This window comes from Typha angustifolia, chromosome 8 (genome assembly GCF_048772165.1).
Source record: "Typha angustifolia cultivar Huaian chromosome 8, ASM4877216v1, whole genome shotgun sequence".
Classification (NCBI taxonomy): Eukaryota; Viridiplantae; Streptophyta; class Magnoliopsida; order Poales; family Typhaceae; genus Typha; species Typha angustifolia.
In genome coordinates, this window is record NC_133246.1 from 2,472,463 (window position 1) to 2,494,200 (window position 21,738).

The following is a 21,738-nucleotide window of genomic DNA, read 5'->3' on the forward strand; positions in this document are numbered from 1 at the left end:
GATATCATTCGCGTGCATCCATTTGTTTCTTTTTGGCTCTTCCTGTGTTTTTACTCGTATGCCTGTGCCCAATTTTCTTTTTTTGGTTTCTATCTCCTGATAAATTCGTTCCAGCGTTTTACTCTATGTGTATGTGTTTTTCCTTTTTGGTTTTTATCTCCTGATGAATGCGTTATTTCTTCAAAATCTTTTTGGTTTTAAATGATAAATATGCATAATTTCATCCAGTCGTCATCCTAGTTTCAAATGGCAGGCTCTTGTGCGGTTGACTAGTTTGGACATATATATCAGGCAAGAGAGTGCTGCAAGTTTATACTGTAACACCATCTACTTGGTAAAGTTTTGACTTACAGAAATGGATAAACTTTTCAGTTAGTTAGAGAGATTGAGAAATGATAAAAGAATATTCGCATGTTCGTCCTTCTAACATCTCATGTTTGCATGTATACATCTCAAAAGTTAATATAAATACTCTTTGAAACATTTGAGGGCTAAGTAGTGTTGGACAATTGGGCTCAATATTATCCTTCAATGTTCAATCTCTTCTGTAATGAATTGATATAATTCAACCACTATCCGATAATGGTGACCGGAAAAGAATTTTATTCTCCCATCAGCTAGAATAATTATTAAGATGATTAACCGGGTCAAACAGCTTGACTTATGCCCGCCCCCATCCAATCCAATCGTTTGCCGTCCTGGGGTCGAATTCCACCAACTCGCGATTAAACAAACGTAGTATTTCTAATCGGACTCGGGCGAGTTGCCGATCCAATTCCTAGTTCTTCTGCTATTTTTATTACAAGCGACTGACTCGTCCAAGTCCTCATTGCTTAAACCCTTTGTCTTTCGCTCTCTCTCCATCGCTATTCTCTGCTAAAGAAACCCTAAGGTACTCTCCCCAAGTCGATTTGGTCGTCGATTTCATTCTTTTATCCTGATATGTTCTAATTGGTCGAACGTTTTAGTTTTGTGAACCCTAGTTTCGAGTTTTAGATCCATGGATCCCCAGCAGCCAGAACCCGTAAGCTATATCTGTGGAGGTATGTCACCGAGGTGCTATTTATTCTCTCTTTCATAAGTTTCTGGTTGGATTTCTCGATTGTTTTGTATCGCATTTGGAAATTCTATTATCAGATTGTGGAGCGGAGAACACGTTGAAGCCGGGCGATGTGATCCAGTGCAGAGAGTGCGGATATCGCATCCTGTACAAGAAGCGCACTCGCAGAAGTATGCATATCTGAATTCCTATGATTCTTGACAAGAATATTCTGTTACTTAGTTATAGCTTTTGGTTTATCTACAGAATTTTTTCCCACAATTTTTTCAGCGCTATGAATGATACGGAGTACCAAATCACTGTTTCCTAGTTTATTCTCAATCTCAATTTTTGGTAGTATATTTTGATCATTCTAGCATGTTAGTTTTTGCTGGATTTATATTCTCTGCTGTTTGGGAATTTGTACACTTAAGCAACTGATATAGAGAAGTTGGTATTTTATTGCAAATTTAGGGTTCAAATCTTCACACATGCCTATACATATATGTGTGTGTGTGTGTGTATAAGGATTATCAGGAAACCTTATAATTCTTATCTTTGATGCAGTTGTGCAATATGAAGCCCGCTGATGACAAAAGGAAGGACATTGCTGGTCTATAATGCAATCTATTGAAAATGTATCTGGAACTATCTAAGGATAAAAATAAAGTCTCGAGTCAGTACTATATGATTCTTGTAGTCTTCATGTGTTTTGAGTGCCCAAATGGGGACAAGAAAGATTAGTACGAGTCCTGTATTATGCGATAAAGTATGTCTAAATGAAGTACTTGATTGCTGAGTGCTAATTGTTTTAAGTGATGGCAATTGGTTAAGTGGATTGTGGTGTGGACTGATCAATGGCATTGATTTATGTACTATATATCACCCTTTTTGTTGGTAAGTGATAATTATAGATCTCATCTTTTGAATGCATTGCCTATAATATGAGTGCTCCTATAAAATATTCTCAAGTGGCAACGGATTAGCATGGATGATAGTATTGGTACTCTGATGTCTGAAAGCATTATCTTATAGATTGCATCTATTTGGCTTGGTATATTGTTACAGGGAACTGCTAGTTCTTGCCACTGACCTAGCTCATCAACTCATGCAACGCCAGTTGCATTCTTGTAGTAATATTCTGGGAGAAATTCTCAACATAGTCAAATTCATGTGTAAGTCAGAACACTATTTTGATTCTGCACCATTGAATCCACTATAATTATTGAAGGGAAAAAGAAAGATGTAGCATTGTTTACTGCAGCCTTCATTTTGTAATCTTAAATCTGTTTGGACATCAAATATTATACAGTGGTCATTGCAGACTTGCAGTGTGAATTGTTTTAGTGAGCAACAGATAGAGGTAGTCTCTTCGCTCTCTTGTTACTCTGGAAAACTAAGATCCTAAACTTTTCAAGGTGGAAGCTAAGAAAGAGGAAAGGAAGCATATCTGTGACCTTGAAATGCTTGCGAAAATAGGGAACGGGAGGTTTCCTTTGTTCCAGTGCACCTTCTTCCTTGACCTGTAGGTGAGAGGAATCCGTGGGTGATAAGCTGGTGCCTAGTACTAAACATTCTTACATGAGGGCCTCACATTCCACTGCCAGAACTAGTCAAGTGTATTAAGTTTGACCTTAGGAGAAATCTTAGCTTCTAAGGCATCTTTTGTTGAAGTAATTAGAATACAATACTATGCTGCTTCTTAATCCTCTTTCTTTCTCTTTGTTTTTTTTTAAAAAAAGTCCATAGCTCCACATTGTCATTAATATTAGGTTGATCTTCTTCTCATGGATTCAAATGAAACATCTATTTCATCTTTTCTTGTTTCGAAGAGTGCAATGCAACATTCACACCTTTTAGCATTCAAGATAAACAGTTACAAGATCAGAATTCTTCTGCATCTACCATTACAATGATTTGGCCATGATGTATGCTACAGAAGAATGACAAAACAAAACCATTCTCCTTAAATCTTTACGAAACCTGCTCTGATGAAAACCCAAGAGCAAGCTCTGAGACAAATCACAACAAGATATTGTGTCTATATCTTCTCTTTTACTCCATGTACATATCCCACTTGCTACCTACCGGTATTCTCATAGTCCTAACCTGGTATAGATCATTGTAGCTCCGACTCTGAGATTGCTTGTTGCAGATACTTGAAGGATTTGTTATAACTAACAAAGCCCATGAACCAGAACTCGAACTCGTCAATTGTAACTATCTGGATGTATTTTTGTTCAGGCTTGTTCATGTTCTCACTTGGGATGGCTCCCTTAATCCTTTCAAGAGGAATCAGGACCTGCAGAAAGGAACGAGTTTAAGTTAGACAAAGTATTCATTATTTGTTGCACGAAGCCTAATAACATAGTTTGATTTGGTATATTAATTGGATGATTTGTGGATCAAGGATTACCTTGTAAGGAACTTGTGCCATGTCTCCTTTAGGAGAAGTCAATGCCAAGGATCTATCGCTGCGGAATGCGATCTTCTCGGTTGATATGAAGAGCATTCCTGCGATAGGACCAGCTGTGGTTGACAAATAACACTGGAAGGCCTTCAACAATCTTTCTCCTTTCTCAACAGAGAAGGATTGTCTGAAGACTCTCTCCAAACCACCAGCTTGAACAATCCTTGCGCCTAATCTCAACTTCCCTTTCACAGTTTCAGATAATTTGGGTCCCAAAGTCACTGTAATGTCAAAGAAGGAGAATAAATTGTTCGTCAGTAATGTTTCTAAATATTCAACAAGTAAAAATGCAATTGAATAGGTCGTAATGGAATAGGCTTTTAGATGATTACCATGTTCTCGGATGCCTTGCGCGTAATTATCTGCTTTTTTGCTCAACTTGCTCATCCAATGAATAACAGAATCCTTCTTGTCTGCAATTCAGTAAGATGACAATTATATAGATGTTGTTTATTTTCATCTGCTTCAATTCATAAGAGAAAAATATGAATATGTTCATATTGAGAGAGAGAGAGAGAGATGGAAGTGATTATTACTTTGTTTGGAATCAAAGGATCCACATGAATTGGACTCTATGATTAAATTGCCAGACTCTGAAGGAGAAGAAGCAGATCCTCTTGTCAAGTCCTCTCCTGCATATGTTACAGAGCTGACAGGAATTCCAATTGCATGCTCATGGTTCAAGCTCTCCATCTTTGAAATGAAGCTCCTCTTGGCTATTTTCTTCCCTTCTCTGAGATGTGTCTCTCTTCTAAGAAATGCTCCTTGCTTCATATCACCATTAGGGGTGGATTCCTTTTTATAAGAAGAAGCAAACCAGGAGGTGGTGAATTACTTTAAAGGAATGAAGTGGTTAGCTGAATCAGACATTGTGCTGCAGAGTCATCATCACCTCATCAAGGATAAAAAGAAGTCTTAATGTATTGATCCATAGAAGAAAAGTAGGAAAGGGTCCCAGTGCTTTTGAGTCATCCATCCAACTCCTACAGGTTTTTTTTTTTCTCTCTCTAAAAAGAAGGCTTATCCATGAATTAGCCTTAACCTATGGTTGAATAGCCGCCTAACTTTCAAAGAGATTTATTATCATTTTCTTATCCAATCTCTCAGGCTGGATAAACTATTAAACCCTTTGATTAGAAGCCATCATAATATTGTTTTAACAAAATAGTTTCCACCTTTTCCTCCTTTCTCCTCTCCAATAAAGGGCAAATAAGCCCGGGTAAAACTGTGCTAGATAATTTATCAAGGTTAAATATTATACTGCTTATTAGAATCTCTATTATGTAATTTTGTTATTTTTTTTTTTTGCTTAAAAGACCACTGCAGTATATTCCTCCTCCAAGTTTAAAGGTAGTTCTGGATTTCTCCATGATGTTATGAGTAGATGAAGTCAAAACTTTTATAGCATTTGATGACCAGAAATGATCGCTTTGTTGCTTTAAGGATTTGCATGCTATTAGTTGCCACACATTTGATTCAATTAACATTGAGGAGGCCCTACCAACTTAGATATGCAAATATGTAACCAGATTCTGCATTCAAAAGTGGACCAGCTGATGGTTGGCTGATGTGGAACTAGACCCATATGATCTGTAAATGAACCTACTTTTAGAATGATGTTATTGGAACACCATTACTCTCTTGCTGATATGGAATGAGAGCCATCTGATGTGTAAAAACTAACTACTTTCCTGTAGGATTTAGTTGAAAAATTCCTTCTCTTCTTCTTCAAAGCATTTATCTTTCAATATTAATAAAAGAGATTATTACATTTAGACTTTCTAAACTATTATTATTTTTTATATACTTTTTCTAAACTTTTTTATGACAAAGAGATCTCCTCGACTATTAAAAATGTCTTACCTTTGACGTCGTATATGAACAAATTAAAAATACCAAAATATTTCTAAGAAGGTAATGACATGTTGATAAATTAAAATTGTTCTATCTTTATTCCTTCAAAATACAGAGATTAACACATTTTATAATTACTTATATTACTTGCACGTAATAATTTATGTATGAAAAAATAATGTAAACCTAATGAAAAAGATGTTTGAGATATTATTAATAATTCAAAGAATCTATATATCAAAAAAAAAATAATATGAAAAATGGTGATAGTTCAAGCAGTCTATTAACCCTAAATAAAATTGGGCCAATTTTTCGACAAAATGGGAAGAAAAGGTGATCATTTGTGCAAATTCAAAATCTTGACACCTATTCTTATAAACAGCTTCAAAAAAAAAACAAACAAAAAAGAAGAGATTTTCTTTGTTTTCACTTTGATTACTTGCAGACCCACTTCTTCTCAAGATTATTTCTTCATCCAGGGTGAAAAGTACTTCACAAGTAAACTCTAGAATGATCTCATCTGGCCTTTTCAAGAGGCCCACAATGTTTGTTAGAGCAATGAAAGAGAACACAGTGGATCTAAAGCATTGGTCGCCCACCATGTGGTAGATAAGGCATCAAAGATCGATCTCCATGCACATTCCTGTCCCTTTTGATGAAAAGATGCCGACAAACAGAGGTGGTTTAGGCTAAATGTATCAATTTTTCTGGCAGACATTGATGCATTCACTCACATGAACATCATTATCACCTAACCATATCAACAGAACAAACTAAAGTCTATGTCCTCATACTTTGGAGTGAATAAAACAGAGCTACTTTATAAACATAAGAAAGTTCAGAGGAATCATAGTTTGCAGAGATGTGCACAATTCATATGATGATGTTGATTTTCAGATTCTGTTTTCAAAAGATCTAAGACCATCTCACTGCTTTGGTCAAAGAGATTGGTTAACAAGTAATTCATTTGATATTTCTAAGTTAGTAGATTATCTATTTGCTGTAGGTATTACAGTAGACAACTAAAGTTTGTGGTCATACTCCTAAAACAAGCAGAATGAAGCAAATTGAAGACAAGCATGCCATTCTTGCCTAAGAAATTTAGGATTTTATACTAAACAACTCTCAGTAACACATTGGCCCATTTGCAAGTAGATAAATTTAAGACAATCTTTTAGTTTCTCCATCAATCTAACAAGAAGGTTTGCTTACTAGAATCTAATTATGATTAGAATTATCAGTTCTCATGCTAGCTTTTGGAATATTCTAATGGAAACCATTTGTATCATTGTATGGTGTTATGTTTGGAAGTAACCTCAATTGTATGGTGTTATGTTTGGAAGTAACTCTCTCTCTTTCCTCTCTCAAAATTTTTTGTTACAATTAGTCATTGAGAGGCACCTGGGATATGACAATATCAAAGTATCTATGAGCTAGGCAATTAAAGTCATTACTAAAGAGCTGAATTAGAATTCTTTACATCCACTTGCGAGTTTATTTTAGTATAGAGAAAGTTAATTAAACTTATATTGCAGTTAGCCAGTTCAAAATACAAAACCTCTTAGACTTTGAATGAAACTTTCTTCAGTTCTAAGCTATCTAAAGAATAGAAAATTCTCATTATCATAAACCAAGCTAAGCATGAGACTAAGTGATGTTGCATTTCTCTTATTGTTTATTCAACTCCTTGTGATCAAACTATCGTATGATGCGAATATTATTTGTATTCAAATTCAAATTCTCATTGACAAAATTTTATTGGGTAGGCCCATCTTCCGTATCTTCTCTGACTTGTGACCGGAGATATAATAAATAAGGCTAATTATATTTAAATCTTCTGAATTATTCATTTTTTAAATTATTTCTAAACTTTTCTCAAACACATAAACCTCTCGAACTTTTCAAAATATTTCACTCCCTTCAAGCGCCAAAGAAAAGTTGAAAACTCCCTTGGAAATTAAAATTATTTTATAAATTAAAATGTCTCTTTTTTCTCTAAGATATAAAGATAAATATATCATATAACTACTCACGTAATTTGTATGTTAAAACTTCTAATGAAAAGAGTGACGAAAACCTAAATGACTCAGATCTAATGAAGTAGAAATCAAGTGCAGTTAATTACTTAAAGTGCAGCATCAGTGTTAAGGTTAATTATAACTCCTTTAATTAGTGCCTATTTGACAGACTATCGTTTTTTTTTATCCTCTCTATTATTATTTATATTCAAACTCAAATTCTTATTGCCATTTGCCAAGCCATGAAATATTTATTGGGCCAACCTTCTTTCCTAATCTTCTCTGTTGACTTTGACTCAGTTCAGGAGATATACGTAATCGTTGATTTAATTAATTACAGTATTTAATATATCAACGGTTAGAAGGGCAGAAAAGAAGAACTCTACATTAATTATTTCTTCCATACGTTAATTACTGCCGGTGCCTTATTAGAACTTAATCACCGCCAATAATATGCGTACCCAATCCACGTCATATACTGTTTGCATGCTCGTTCTTCGTCTATTTATATGCGTACCCAATCCATTCAAGAACCCAAACATCCACACACATAGATATATAGAGTTATATACAACGAGATGGTCAACTCCATTGTGCTCACGCTGTTCTCTCTCTCTTAAGCCCTAACCTACCCCAAACTAAACATAGCTTCTCGCCGCCGGCTTCTCGACAAGTGCGACGTCTCCGGCTACTTATCGGGCGTATCCGGCGACTGCAACACCGACAACAACGCCGAGTGCTGCCAGGACGGCCAGTCCTATCCGCTATACCAATGCTCACACCGCCGGTGACCGGAGACACGTCAGGGTTGAGGACCCTCAACACTTCGCCGCCGGCGGGCGACGGTGGAGACAAGTCTTTATGTGATGATAGCTTCCACTGTGATACCGAGCTAGTGGTGGCTCTGTCCACTGGTTGGTGTGATGGAAAACGCCGCTGTCTTCAGAATATTAAGGATTAATGTAATGGTCACTCGGTGTTGGTTAAGGTGGTTGACCAGTGTGACTGGGTCAACGGGTGTGACTCGCCTTACGCGTTCCGAGTGCCGTGTCGGATTAATATCGTGGACGCATCGTGGGCAGATTGGGGAGTATCAGATCACATGGTCCGACGCATAAAAGCTTCTCGAAGATCGTGTATTTAATGTATTAGTTTGTGTGTTTAATTTTACGTTTAAGGTTGTTGTTAGTGGGTGAAAAATAAGCTGCGAACGCAACCGTGTGCTTCTGTGAATTTCTACTAATAATATGTGACAGAGATGTATAAGACATAGCATCTGAACAGTGAAACCAATTTCATGCAATAGCTATTGAAAATTGAAAATATTCACAATTTAGAAGAAAAGAAATGGAGAAACCTCATTGAAATGAGACATAAATGAGTCAGTCACTAGACATCTGAAAGAACCAAGATTTAGATGGTAAAAATACTCTGGTTGGAAAACAGGAACGAGGAAAGGAGCTGGGAGTAATGTTTGAAGCTGCCATTACATCTCATAAGAACGACAGACGAGTAATAAGTTGAATAGGATTTTGCGGTACAAAAAGGCAGTTGAGCTGTACAGTCTTGAAAGTATAGACCTAAACATTCATGTAGATAACGAGAAAACTGAAGCCTCACACTATGAAAAATCTCAGTTCTAATAAAGACTAAAGTTGATTAACAAAAATAATGGGCCGATCTAAATTGCAAACTCGTCCTCTTCATCCGCAACCTTCAATACTCCTTGCTCTGCTGTGTCGCGCAGCATGGCAGCTGTTGAATCACTTATGCCAAGCAAGAACTGTAACCGGGCAAGCTTTTCGGGCATCGGTATACTCTTCAGGTATACACAGTATAGGTCAGCAAGCTCTTCTTGGGAGGACCAGGACAAGGGTTCAGAAGGGACGGCCATGTCGCATGCAAGCATGTCATTTAGGGATGCAACCTGCACCGAGAAAAAAAAATTTTAAAAAAATAAAGTCATGGTTATATGTTCTTCAAGCCAACACAACAGCTATATATTGCATTTTTTAACTGAATCATCACAAAATTTTAGGACACCAGAGAATACTGCAAGTTAAGACATTTTAGAGGATGAAATTTGACTAACTTGATCACATGTACTACATTATATCTGATGAAAAAATTCATTTGTATTATTTTATTTATCTTCAGATGAGACGAAGAAAATCAAATCCCCAAGTATAAAACGAAAGTCGGCAACAAGCACGCATGACATGATAGAAAAATATTTACCACTCCTTCTCGGTTCCTTTGCCGGAGTAATGCGACAGCTTGAACAAGTGAGTTTTGTATCCTAGCCTGAGCAATCTCCTGAACAACCCCTTTTGCCTTCTCCAGGTTTATACTAAGATCTGCTGGCACTTTTTCATATACTTCATGTTCATCAAATACACCTTTACCAGATGAAAAGATCTCTTCCACTGTCTTCTTAAAGATATTCTCTCGCAAGTTTTCCGAGATCATGCTGTCCAAATCAATATTCGCTTCTTTTAACTCTCTAACTTGTTGTATACCAATCCTCCCTCGATTCACAGCCGTTTCAATTGCAGCTCCCATCTTTGTTGTAGTTATATTCTTAATAACTTTTTGTGCATATTCAGCAGGCAAGCCCACCTGCTTCTGGACCTCACTAAGTTGTTCTATCCTGGCCTTGGTCAATTGTCCATCAGCTAGAATCACCTCAGCCCGTTTCATAAATGACTGTTCAGCAAACTTGATGTGGATATCCACAATCTCTTTACCCGTCAAACCAAGAATTCCTCCAAGTTGATTTAGCAGCAAATATTCTGAATTATCTTTCTTTGTGGTAATCTGTGCCCCAAATGGAACCACAGTGACCTCCCCCGTAAGACAAAAGAGCAAGTATGTTTCATATAAATCAGCTCTGTCCCTAAAGGGAAGGTCATCTTTGAGCGTTATTTCTGTCTGACCAGGCTTACCCATCTTAGCTTCGAGTTCTTTGCTAGGCCTTGTTTTTCTTAATGTTTGCAGTGACTCCCATTCGTCTTCTTCCTCTGTTTGATGAGATTCAATATTAACAGGTTCAGCTGATGCTGCTGTCACCTCTCCTTTAATGTCAGATATCAATTCAGTCACTACCAAGGTGTTGAATGCTATCATCTTTTTTAGCTCTTTTGCAGTTTCAATGCGGCTGCCTGCTCCTCTTGATCGCTGTACATAATTCATAAACATCCTGCGCACCTATGCAAGGAAATAAGAAAATTAACAACTGCAAGTACAAAGATTTTCAATATCAAATGAATCACCAAATCATTTCTGTAGGAAACAGATTTTCCCTCTCTATGAGTAACGAATGATGTGACCTTAGACAAAATGCATACTGCCTTGTGATAAGATCATAAGAGATGTTAATACTAGGGTAAATACATACTGCTTTGCTAGCAATGGCCATGGCATCTTCCTTTGTTAAGCGCAAGCCTTGAGAAGCTTTCCTCACAGATGCTCTAATATTAGCGTCATACCCTTCAACACCTGAAGCAATTGCATCCTTGACAACCTGAAACATTAGTCAGCATTAGTAGTAGCAACAAAAAGGACAAGAAAAAAGAAGCCATAATCTCAGAAAAAACATTGACCATCCTGAAGTTGATCCTAAAGCCAAATGCCTCTGTGGTAGTAATATTCAAAACACATAAAGAAAACTGAAAGCTACAATTATAGCTCATTGGTTAAATCCAGACCAAAACAAAGATCATGGACTCGATTTTCTCTATAAATGTTGGAGATGATATTTAGTAAATTTTTCATGAAAACTTTTATGTGCATATTTGCACCCGTTATTTGGTGAATTTTCCATGGAACCTTATATCCAGACCATAATCCAGTTGTTTAACCTTTGTTTAGTTTACGGTCTTGTAACCTATTTAAAAAAAGAAAAGAAAGCCAACATGACAACCAAAGGCACTACCAACTACTAAAATAAACAATGTAAGCAGTTATTCCTTCTAAGGTCTAATATTAACAGTGAGGGTAAGAAACTTATTTTCTCTCAGGAGATGCATAAAGAATTTTAAAAAATTTGGTTTAAGTAACAGAACAGAGCACCAAAAATGAACAAAGAGTAGGGATATTTTATCCAAGGTAGATTATCAATAAGAGATAAAACTAAGTAAATAAATAAATAAATAAAAACAGAGAAAAAGTCGGTAGCCCCACAGACATCAATCACGCTAGATCTCCTTTACCACATCAGCAGAAAGCACTGCTGAAAGTACAAGTATTGTATGCTTGAAGTAAACTGCCAAGGCATTGAGTGGTTAAGTTTGATGAAATAAATGGTCACAAATTCCAGTGAGTTGTTTCAATAGAGAGCCTATTTTGAAAAGAAAATAGAAATCTAAAACTAGGTACCTTCTCGAACAAGCGACCACATATGTCAGCATGAGCTGCATCAATAGTTTCTTGAGGAATACATAGACGGACTTGATAGGCCATTAAAGCTTCAACTTCCTCCTTACTCAACTCTCCATCAGCTACAAACTGCTGAAGCTTTTGCCTGTAAATGTCTGCGAGAAGTTCAATACATCAGAACCTTATAGTCATGCTCTAAATGATCATAATATCTCTTATGAAAACTAACAATAAAAGATACTTCAGCATGTAGTGTATCAGATATCTACAATGATGAGAAGGCCCTATGATGGTGATATTACTACATGGGCGTCACTGAACCAAATTCATACTCTAAGCTTTTACAAGATGCACCTGCCCTCAGAACAGAAAGCAGGTAGCACTTAACAATGAGATTTTATGGTTGATTAATTTCAGATATAAATTTCATTCGGATAACAAAAACATCAGGATCACCTAACATCACATACTATAATAACATTTCAAGAAATGAAACATTATCGCAAAGACTGACAGAGGAACTCTACAGGGCATAAGAAGATAAAATGCCCATTAAGTACCTTCATGCATCTTGCTAGCATTTTCTGGATCAAAATGCAACTCTTCACACAGGTTTTGGAGGAAGGCTGCTTTGCTAGGAGCAGCTTCAAGATCACTGTTGAAAACTTTTGAAAGCCGTTTTCTATAGACCGTAGAGGTAATATCTAGCATAATTGATTCTGTCTCCCGCTTTCCTAGACCAAATATGTTCTTCAAATTGTTCAAAGAATCAAGCTGCAAAGTTTTTTCCATAGGAAATACAAGAATAAGATATCAGTAAATTTAACCTTGAGAAAGCACAAGTATCTGGAGGAGGCTAGGCAATCTGAAAAGAAAGTTACTTTAGTTTGTTCAGAAAGACATGGAAAAGGACATAACAAGCATAATAAAGAGCTCCGTCTCTTTTAGAGAATTTTACGGGGAAAAATAACCATCATTAATGTTCTAATACATTGACAACATCAATCTTGTTATTTTAGAAACATTTTCGAAGTATAACATAGAGCAACTGTAATGTATAGAGAAAAGACTCCATTGAGCAGATTTCAGGGAAAAAAAGAACAGAAGAAAATCAAGTCTGAAAATAAGGTGTACTTTTGTTTGTCTTCTCTATTCTCCTCCCTTCCCTTATTTCTTTAATTCTCTTCTATATTTTTCCACACAGCCTGTTTGTTTAGTAGTCCTCGCTTTTCTTCTCCTTCCATTAGCCTCCTACAAGCTGTCGCTTTTCCTCTTCTTTCCTCCTTTCCACTCAGAGCCAGGTCAGTATTTTTTATCTTACAATTATTTCCCTTCTCAACCCTTTCTCCCAGCTCTTTAATATTGTTCATGCTACGTTCATCCACCAACTAAGACCTGGTTCTCCACCACAGCCAGTTGGTTTAATCTTGTTCATTTTTTTCTTCTACTTCCATTAGCGTCCCACACTGTGGGCCTTCCTCTTCTTCCTTCTCCTTCCCACTCACAGCTAGGTAGATATTTCTCATCTCACACCAATTTCTCTCCTATCTTCTTCCAAATCTTTAGTGTTGCTCCTGCTGCCTTTCTTCCTATAAGATGAAAAGCCTTTTTTACTAGTCAAATTCTCATGATGATTAAAAAATTTCACATCCCCCAATGTTGATTTAGAAGTTCAGCTAGTAATTAACTCGTGTATATATGGAGAATGGAGAATTATAAGCATGGTAGCAAGAGATCATCAATCCACAAATCATGATAACAACAATAAAAATAAAATTGACCTTTTTCACATCAAGATGTCCATTAGGAAACGCTTCCGTTGCGTATGCTCTATAAAGAAGCTTTAAATCATCCATCTTTCTATCACCATCATACTCTCCACCTACGAAAGAATATAGACATGAATGCCATCTTTTAACATGTTTGCATACTGGCACAATTTAAAAAACATACAAGATGGATCAAGATTACCATACCTAACAAAGAAATAGGTCCCACACCCGGAGCGAACTGACCAGATTCAGCATGTTTACCTAATGAAGTCAGCAAATCATTAAACGCCAGAACCTTCTCAAGCTCTTCCATAACCTGTGTTGTCCCCCTACTGGCATCCCTCTGATTTGTCAGTAATAAAACTATGCAGTTCTATTATATGCCGTGTGATTTATCACAAGACATAAATGGGTAATGTAAATAATTTTGCATATTCAGTTTAATACCATCTTTTCAACGGTCACTTGCATAAGAAAATAAAGTGATCTAACCAAAATACCATGCCATCTTTCTTTCATTACTTGTATAATGCCAAAAATAACTCCACTTCATGAAAAAATCTTGGTTAATTCAAAAGATTATCAAAAGCACTCGGTTGCTAGGTCCAAGGTTTCCAGCTTTGGCTAACCTCAATCCTATCTTGAAACTCATCTATTGACTGATCTCGGAAGGTGACAAAGATAAGAGAGTGAGAGAAAGATATGGTAGGGAGCTCGTTAAAGAGAGAGAATAAAAGAACAAATTGCATGTCTGAGATCGACAGAGTTGGATCTGCGTTGGAAGAGTTCGTCAAATGTTGGAGTCCAAAACCACATCGGAGAAGCATCGGCTTGAGATAGAGAGGAAGGGTCAAAGTGTTAGGGAGAGACAAGGAGGAGAGAGTTGGAGAGGAAAAGGGTTATGAGGGAGAGACCAAGAGGAGGGTGTCCGAGGGAGAGAGGATTTTGAGGAGACAAAGAGGAGGGAATTTTGAGAGAGAGAGAGAGAGAGAGAGAGAGTAGATTTGGTTTTTTTGAAGTGAAAGTGAGATTAGAAAAAAGGAGATGGGAGAGAGAATTGTTAAGACAAATAGTAGGATAGAGGTTTGATAAAAGAGAGTTTGTGAAAGAGAACTTTTTTATTTGTTTAAGAAAGGAAAATAGAGTGTGTGAGTGGTAAAATGGGAGAGAGACAAAAAGTGAGAATATTTTTTTTATTTGAGACTTCATATATAAATAATTTAATATTCATATCTTATTATTACTTTTTCTAATTTCAGTATTTATGACAAAAATTTAAATGCAAGTCCATAACGCTGATACATCCTACACATTATTTTTTCGAAAGGCCGATTCCGAACTTGGCAATTGATCTCCTTCATAAACCTAATCGACATTAGTTGACTAACCTTCTGTTAGGCATTCATCGACTTTTTGCTCAATAATCATTGGCTTCACAACCAGAGAGGAGAGAGAGGAGGCTTGAAATGGTAGTTGTTGTTAAACCAAGGGATTGAGATCAGTCGCCCAAAAACACAATATTATCAGCCGCCCATATCCAATCAGATTTTTTAATTCTGTAAAATCCTAAATATTGCTCAATAATGCAGAAAATTTTCTAAAAATGTAGAAAAAGTGACAATACAATAAGAAAATAATAATTAATTGCATACAAAGCTAAAAACTAAAAATATTAATAAAAGTATTCACTCAAAGAAAGAAGAGAGAGGAGCGAAAGAACCAAAAGAGAAAAAAAGAAAAACATTAAAAATCACTTATTTGCTTCTTCTACACTAAAGAAAAAGAATAGAAGAGAGAAAAAGAGTAGAATAACAGAAAAAAAAAAACTTCAACTTCTATAGTGAAAAAGAAGGAGAGAGAGAGTGGAAGAACTGAAAAGAAAAAAGGAAAAGAATTATGTTGCTTATGCAGTGAAGAAGAAGAAGAAGAAAAAGAAGAGAGAGAGAGAGAGAATGGAAGAACCAACAGAAAAAAGAAAAAAAAAACACATTTTTTTCTTCTACAGTGAAGAAGAAAATGAGAAGAAAGACAACTGCAACGAAGAAGAGAAGAGGGAAGAAACAAAGAAAAAAGAAAAAAAACCTACAAATCTAAGGTCTGCCAAAGCACTTTGGTTGGGAGAGAGAAAGAGAGATGATGACAGGGACATCAATTATTGATGTCTCTGGGTCGAATGTGAGTCATATCCATTATGGATATAACCCATTTGACCCAAATCGGTTGATCCTGACTTTGATCGGTCGTTACGCCCGATACCAACCCGAAGCTAGTCAGCTGGCTAGTATTCGAGCCAAATTAGGATTGATCGATTTTTGGATCCATGTGTGCTTATGGATCATAACAACACCCTACCACTTATATTAGCTAATTGTGTTGAAAGAGGATTACTATCGCTTCAATATATCATGACCTAAACAGATGTTCAGTTAAGTTCAAAACCACTTAGCCGACTTGACTAGCTAATACAAGTACTAAAGTTTTTTTATCCCTTAGGAGTTGTGATGGATACATTTCAATGGCAAACCCTCTCTTTTCGGTTGGCCAAGGTCCTCTTCTCCTACCCAACTGAGGGACACACCACTTATGCCACCCGGGCCAGAGAAGGGACATAACAACTATCACCCGAACCAAAGCAAGCAACACAGCACATGCCACCAAAATAATAATACTTGAGCGCAAAGTACCAATAAGAGACATGTTGAACAACAGTTGAAACCCATGTTTTTTAAACAGTAACTCATAATTTGCGCCTAGTACATGACATTGCACATGAACAGTAAGCAACCTAGCAATGGCAATGTTGTGTATTATTGTTATGTAAGGGAGGCGCTTGGAAATAGAATGTCTTTTAGCCATGTTTCTCAAATTTAATTGAAGAATGAAATTGACTAGAAAGTCCTTGTTTTGCAAATTAAAATTAATATCAATCATAAAAAAAGAGTCATTTGATACTACTTTGGAACAGATAATAAGAGTCATACAGTGCTTTTGTTCGAGACTTCAAAATATCAAGTGCTGCTGTGACATTTTCTTCAACTAATTTCCTTGTGTGTTCTCTAAGCATCTCAGCAGCAATCTGCAAGGAACCACAGAGAATTTAAGGATCAGAATTCATGATTAGCACTTAAAAGACACTAAACAATATGCTCAATTGAAAGAGAAGAAAACTATGCTTCAAATATCTATCAACTTTGGCAGGCCAAAATGAATAAAACCTTAAAGGGTTCACCTCATCAGAAAGTTTATAAAGGACTTGTGCTTTTCTCAACTCAATCAGCTGTTGTGCCTCAATATCTAACAAAAGAAAGAAAAATCATGTTTATTTTACACACAACACAAAATAATTGATATGTAGTGCGTACAACAATGAAGAGGATATAGAGAAAGAAAAGAAAGACTACTTAGCCAACTGGCAACAATTTCAGAGCTATCTATACCTTCAGTCTACATGACGGTCTCACAACAAGCAACAACCAAGTAAGATCATGAATATTTTAAACAAGTTCCAGATCTAAGGAAGTTATACAGTAAACTTACCTTTAAAGTGAAGTTTCCAAAATGGAACCTAAATTTGATATGCCTAATGATATCAACATAAGAAAGAAAGGATTGAACTATCAACAATATATACACCACTATTTTCTTATTTCTTTATGAAAAGAATGGAAGCAAATCGTGTCCTACCGACCCAACAGCAACAGGTGTGCTCTGGGGTGAAGAATGTTGTAACTATTGGAGTAACAATGACATGACAATACTAGAGACATCAGAGAGAGTCTGACATCCCAAACTCACCTCCCATTGCCTCTCTTCCAAGGAAGAATCCGTAGACATAGCACATTGATACACTTAGTTAGGATCTTTTCTTATTGCATTAGTTATTTATTTTTATTAAAATAAAATTCATGTAGGTCGCGTTCGAACGCAGGTGGGGTCACGTTCGAACACCCTTACGAACGTCTGTATCAGGTTCACAAATACAGATAACGCATAATGTGCGTTCGAATGCAATACAGGTGAGTTCGAACGCCTTTTCTTATTGCATTAGTTGTTTATTTTATTAAAATAAAATTTTTTTAGGTCGCGTCCGAACGCAGGTGAGGTCATGTTCGAACACCCTTACAAACGTCTGCATCAGGTTCGCAAATACAGATAACACATAATGTGCGTTCGAACGCGATCAAGCGAGTTCAAACGCCGCGTTCGAACTCACATGCATCGCGTTCGCACATATAAAGAACGTCTTTTATGTGTTCGAACGCGATCGGCGAGAATCCTCTAGAATTAAGGTTACTTATTATTATTAAAACTTGTTGGCTAGCATCTATAAATATATGGATGGCAGTCAAATTCATTATGGAATTGGATTATTAATTTCTTATCTCTTATCTTCTCTCTAAACTCTCTCCCTCCTCCCTCTTCACCAACCTTCTCTATCATTGACAAGGTTTCTCCTAACTTCTAATCTCCTTCGTCTGTCAAGCCGCCCCTATTCTTTGGGATTTCGACCAAATCGTTTCCTTCGTCTACATCCCTTAACCACCTCCATCATCCACCTTCACCTCCATACCCATCCATAACCCTAACATCCACTCCACCCGTCACCACCACCATCACCCACGTTATTTCGTGTTTTCATCCCAGTTACAATTCAAATCTACGAAGGGTGTAAATACGAAAGTTGTAGATCATAAAGTTACAAATCTAATCCACTTGATTTCGTAATTTTCTAACTACCGGTATTTGACAAATATTTTTCCACTGTTGCCCGAACTAATTCCTGTACTACATCCAGATTTTGACATAGCCGATCTTTTGGTACCATAACCCATCACACATGCTTAAAATAATGGACATCATACATTCAGTGAGCCTTTTTTTTATCAAATATTAACTCTAGGAACGAAGAGGTAACTAAGAAAACCACACTTAGTTGAGTGAAATGAACAAAAGTAGCAATGAATATCATGATATCAAATTACAAAATCTCTTTATCAACTAGGTAAATGTGTCATTTATTTTTGTGATAAAAGATATGCAAAAAAGTGGTAAGAAACTAGCTACATTATATCACAGTGTCAAACTATGATAAAAGCTGAAATATGAAATCATGTTCTTTGAAGGGTAAAAAGAATACTAAACCTAATATAAGCAAAGTTAATATACAAAAACATAATTTCATGTGTCACCTCTTCCAATAGATTCTATCTTGAAAGCATACAATCTCTTGGCATTGTCTCGAATAGCAATATCAACCTGTCATAGAATCACAATGTGTTACGAAAATTTGATGAGTCAAAGAAAAAGTACAGGCACTATAACAAAGACACCATAAAGAAGATGTATCATCATATTTACTAGAACCAAAACATGTTCAAGTAAAATGGGGACTTGCAGAAAAGGTATGGACAGAAGACAACTAGTGACATAATCATTATCAGCTGATATGCAAATCATATCTTTCTACTTAAGTTATCCATTGGGCCCTTTAAAATAATTAGCATAAATACTGATGTATAAAGTCCTGTGCACACTAATGGTTCACCCACTAGTACACCCCACAAGCACACTACTAGAGAAAGCTAGAGACAGCATGCAATTCTATATTAATCCATAACCATGTCCCAGCAGCGGTCCCTTCACCAATATTTCCTATGTTGACATATTAAACAATACAAAATGGGAGAAAAAAATTAATAACAGTATCAGCTACAAGTGAATACCTGAGAATCAGTGACCTTAAAAAGGCGTTTCCAAGGCAAAAGGAATGTTGATGCTTCTCCAAATACAAGACTTGATACATAAATGAGCTTCTGAAATGCCTGTGCAATTTTTCCAATGGTAACATTCCGACGGTATTGTTGCCTCTCAAAGATGCTTAACAAGGTGGCTTAAAAATATTAGAACCTACCCGTCGTTGCTCCATATCAGCATCACGATCTCCCGTTTCCAGCCTTTCCCGGAAGATTCTTCTTCCAATCTATGACAATAGCAACCAAAAGGAAAATAATTGGATAGGAGAACAAGAAGAACAGAGAAATGAAGATTCAAAGCACTTGATTAAAGAAAAGTATAAAACTAATCAAAAAAATAAGGAACCAAATTACAATACCTCCATGTGAACATTCGCTGCATCTGGATCATCAATTCCAAGAGCTTGTTTGAATTTTATAATTATCTCAACCTCATTACCTCTGAGATTTTCACCTCCAGGTGGGAGAACTGAAGAGACAAACCTAAGTGAAAAATGAAAAGAATATAAACCAACTTTCTAGTTGAATAGCAGAGCACAACTCAAGAACTCAACAGACTCTCAACATAATAATGAGCAGAAAGTAGAGATATTGGCAACCAAAAATACAAGTCTTTGTACATCTTTTTCTTCTTCAAGATTCATGAAGATGGCCCCATTTGATTTAGCCTATTGGGCATATCCAGGTAATATTTCCTGTACCAGTAATAAGCATTCCCCTAGGCAAAATTGATTTTGTGCATGTAAGGACATGATGACACTTCCATTCAAAGTTATTAAGGGAAAATTTACACAGTGACCAACCATTCAATCAGTAAATACTTAGTGCTGCTGATTACTAGTTGTATTAACCATATTGTAGTGCCTTACAACACATTTGCAATGAGGAGAAACCAGTGCAGAAATAAACAAGGGTTAAAAGACCCTATCTTAAAGAAGATCATATACACTTCTAAATATTCCTAAGAGAATATAAAAATTGTTAGAAGTTAGAACTGTTGAGAAATCCTAAGTATCAGTAATTTCTCTTTGTTTTATCACATAATGGCATTTTTAAGAATGTTGTAAAAAGTACTAGACAGCCATAATGCTATAACAATTCATCTAATGCATGTTGCTCTAAATTGCCTTTGAAGTTTGAACATATTCTCCTTCACTTGGCATGCCCTATTATTTTCTGGAATCCTGTACCTGTGAAAAGATAAATTCTGTCTCTAGTACTAGATTGACAGTCTAAATGTAACTTGTGAGATAAGATGCTACCTAAAACAGTCAATTGCAACATAAGAGTAATGTGTTAATATTTGGCAGGTAATATATCCTTCTGAAGGAGGATATCAATGATTACTCAAACAAACCCACAGATGCATCTTTATGCATTCAAAATATTTAAGCTTTACATGCTTTATAGTGAATTTATGTCTCTCCATAACGTTTTATTAGCCGCATTGTAACCAAGAGGAAGGAGTAACTAACCTGCTATACAATTCACAAAGTTCTGCTTTGAAAGCCTCATCTTGCTTATCAACGCCGTATCTGCAATACCAAATCAGAAAAACCAATTAGGTGATGAATAAAATAGTTGCCAATTCATAGAAACAGAGATAGAAGCCGAACTACTTCTTAGCAACGGCTTCCACATCCTCCTTTCTCAGCGCCGTGGGATCATCGCAACCTGCCACAAGATTGTGTAGATTAACGGCGGCGACATCGGGCACGCTCGCATTTAGCGCGTAGACAGCCGCCCCTCCCGCCGCCCCAAGCGCGGCCGCTCCAGCGAGCCCCGCAGTCCTGCTACCTCCAAAGCGAAACCCTAATCCATACCCGGCAGCAATAGCCGCGGCAGCGATTACAACGGAGCTCGCCAGCCTCGCCGGCGGCGACAGGGCGTCAACGAGCGTCTGGAAGCCGGAGAGCTCCTTCTTGCCGCCGAACACGGAAGGGGCAGCGGCGGTGGCGGAGGCGGTTTCGGAAACGAAGCAGCGTAGGCGGCGGCGGCAGCGGCGGGGGAGGGAGAGGTTAGGGTTCCGGCGACAGTGGAGGAAGAGGAGAGGGGAGGGTTTTAGAGGGGAGAAAAGGAGAGGAGAAGAGGAGGAGGTAGGGGTGGAGATTAGGAGGGAGAAATCCATTGCCGCCGTGGGTGGGTGGCTTCTTTCTTCTTCTTCCTCGTGTACTTGGAGTGGTAGGATAGAGAGGAAGAAGGATAGAACGGAGTGGACGAAGCCAGAAAGGGGTTTCGGATTGGTGTTCTTGGGACAGAAGATAGAAGGAAGGATAAAGTTACCGTTAGTTTAGAAGGGAGACAAAAAAAAAACACACAGAAAAATAGAAATATATTCCTTTTCCTTTTCCTTTTCTTTTCTCTTTTCTTCTTTGAAATAGCTAATAACTGGATCGGCTTAGAGTTGGGCCCAGACCGGCCCGGCCCGAACCAGTACCATGAAACAGGAAGTTCC

The 21,738-nt window shown here is 37.0% G+C and overlaps 3 protein-coding genes across 3 annotated transcripts; 1 reads left to right on the forward strand and 2 right to left on the reverse strand.

The window, feature by feature from the left end:
• The first annotated feature begins 751 nt into the window (after window positions 1-751).
• On the forward strand, window positions 752-1,947 carry LOC140765380 (DNA-directed RNA polymerases II, IV and V subunit 12). The gene is made up of 4 exons (XM_073104438.1): window positions 752-892; window positions 969-1,043; window positions 1,138-1,230; window positions 1,607-1,947. Exons 2-4 carry the CDS (start codon window positions 1,001-1,003, stop codon window positions 1,627-1,629), a joined length of 159 nt encoding a protein of 52 aa, XP_072960539.1. The 5' UTR covers window positions 752-892; window positions 969-1,000; the 3' UTR covers window positions 1,630-1,947.
• A 926-nt stretch (window positions 1,948-2,873) lies between these two features.
• On the reverse strand, window positions 2,874-4,309 carry LOC140765405 (GEM-like protein 7). The gene is made up of 4 exons (XM_073104472.1): window positions 4,046-4,309; window positions 3,842-3,922; window positions 3,456-3,730; window positions 2,874-3,341 (listed from the first exon to the last, which is right to left on the reverse strand). Exons 1-4 carry the CDS (start codon window positions 4,281-4,283, stop codon window positions 3,159-3,161), a joined length of 777 nt encoding a protein of 258 aa, XP_072960573.1. The 5' UTR covers window positions 4,284-4,309; the 3' UTR covers window positions 2,874-3,158.
• Window positions 4,310-8,843: 4,534 nt separating this feature from the next.
• On the reverse strand, window positions 8,844-21,575 carry LOC140764373 (protein TIC110, chloroplastic). The gene is made up of 15 exons (XM_073102916.1): window positions 20,903-21,575; window positions 20,759-20,818; window positions 19,643-19,766; window positions 19,442-19,510; window positions 19,254-19,352; window positions 18,720-18,786; window positions 16,760-16,824; window positions 16,512-16,606; window positions 13,735-13,862; window positions 13,540-13,640; window positions 12,319-12,532; window positions 11,759-11,913; window positions 10,779-10,904; window positions 9,620-10,588; window positions 8,844-9,308 (listed from the first exon to the last, which is right to left on the reverse strand). Exons 1-15 carry the CDS (start codon window positions 21,409-21,411, stop codon window positions 9,063-9,065), a joined length of 3,027 nt encoding a protein of 1,008 aa, XP_072959017.1. The 5' UTR covers window positions 21,412-21,575; the 3' UTR covers window positions 8,844-9,062.
• Window positions 21,576-21,738: the final 163 nt, after the last annotated feature.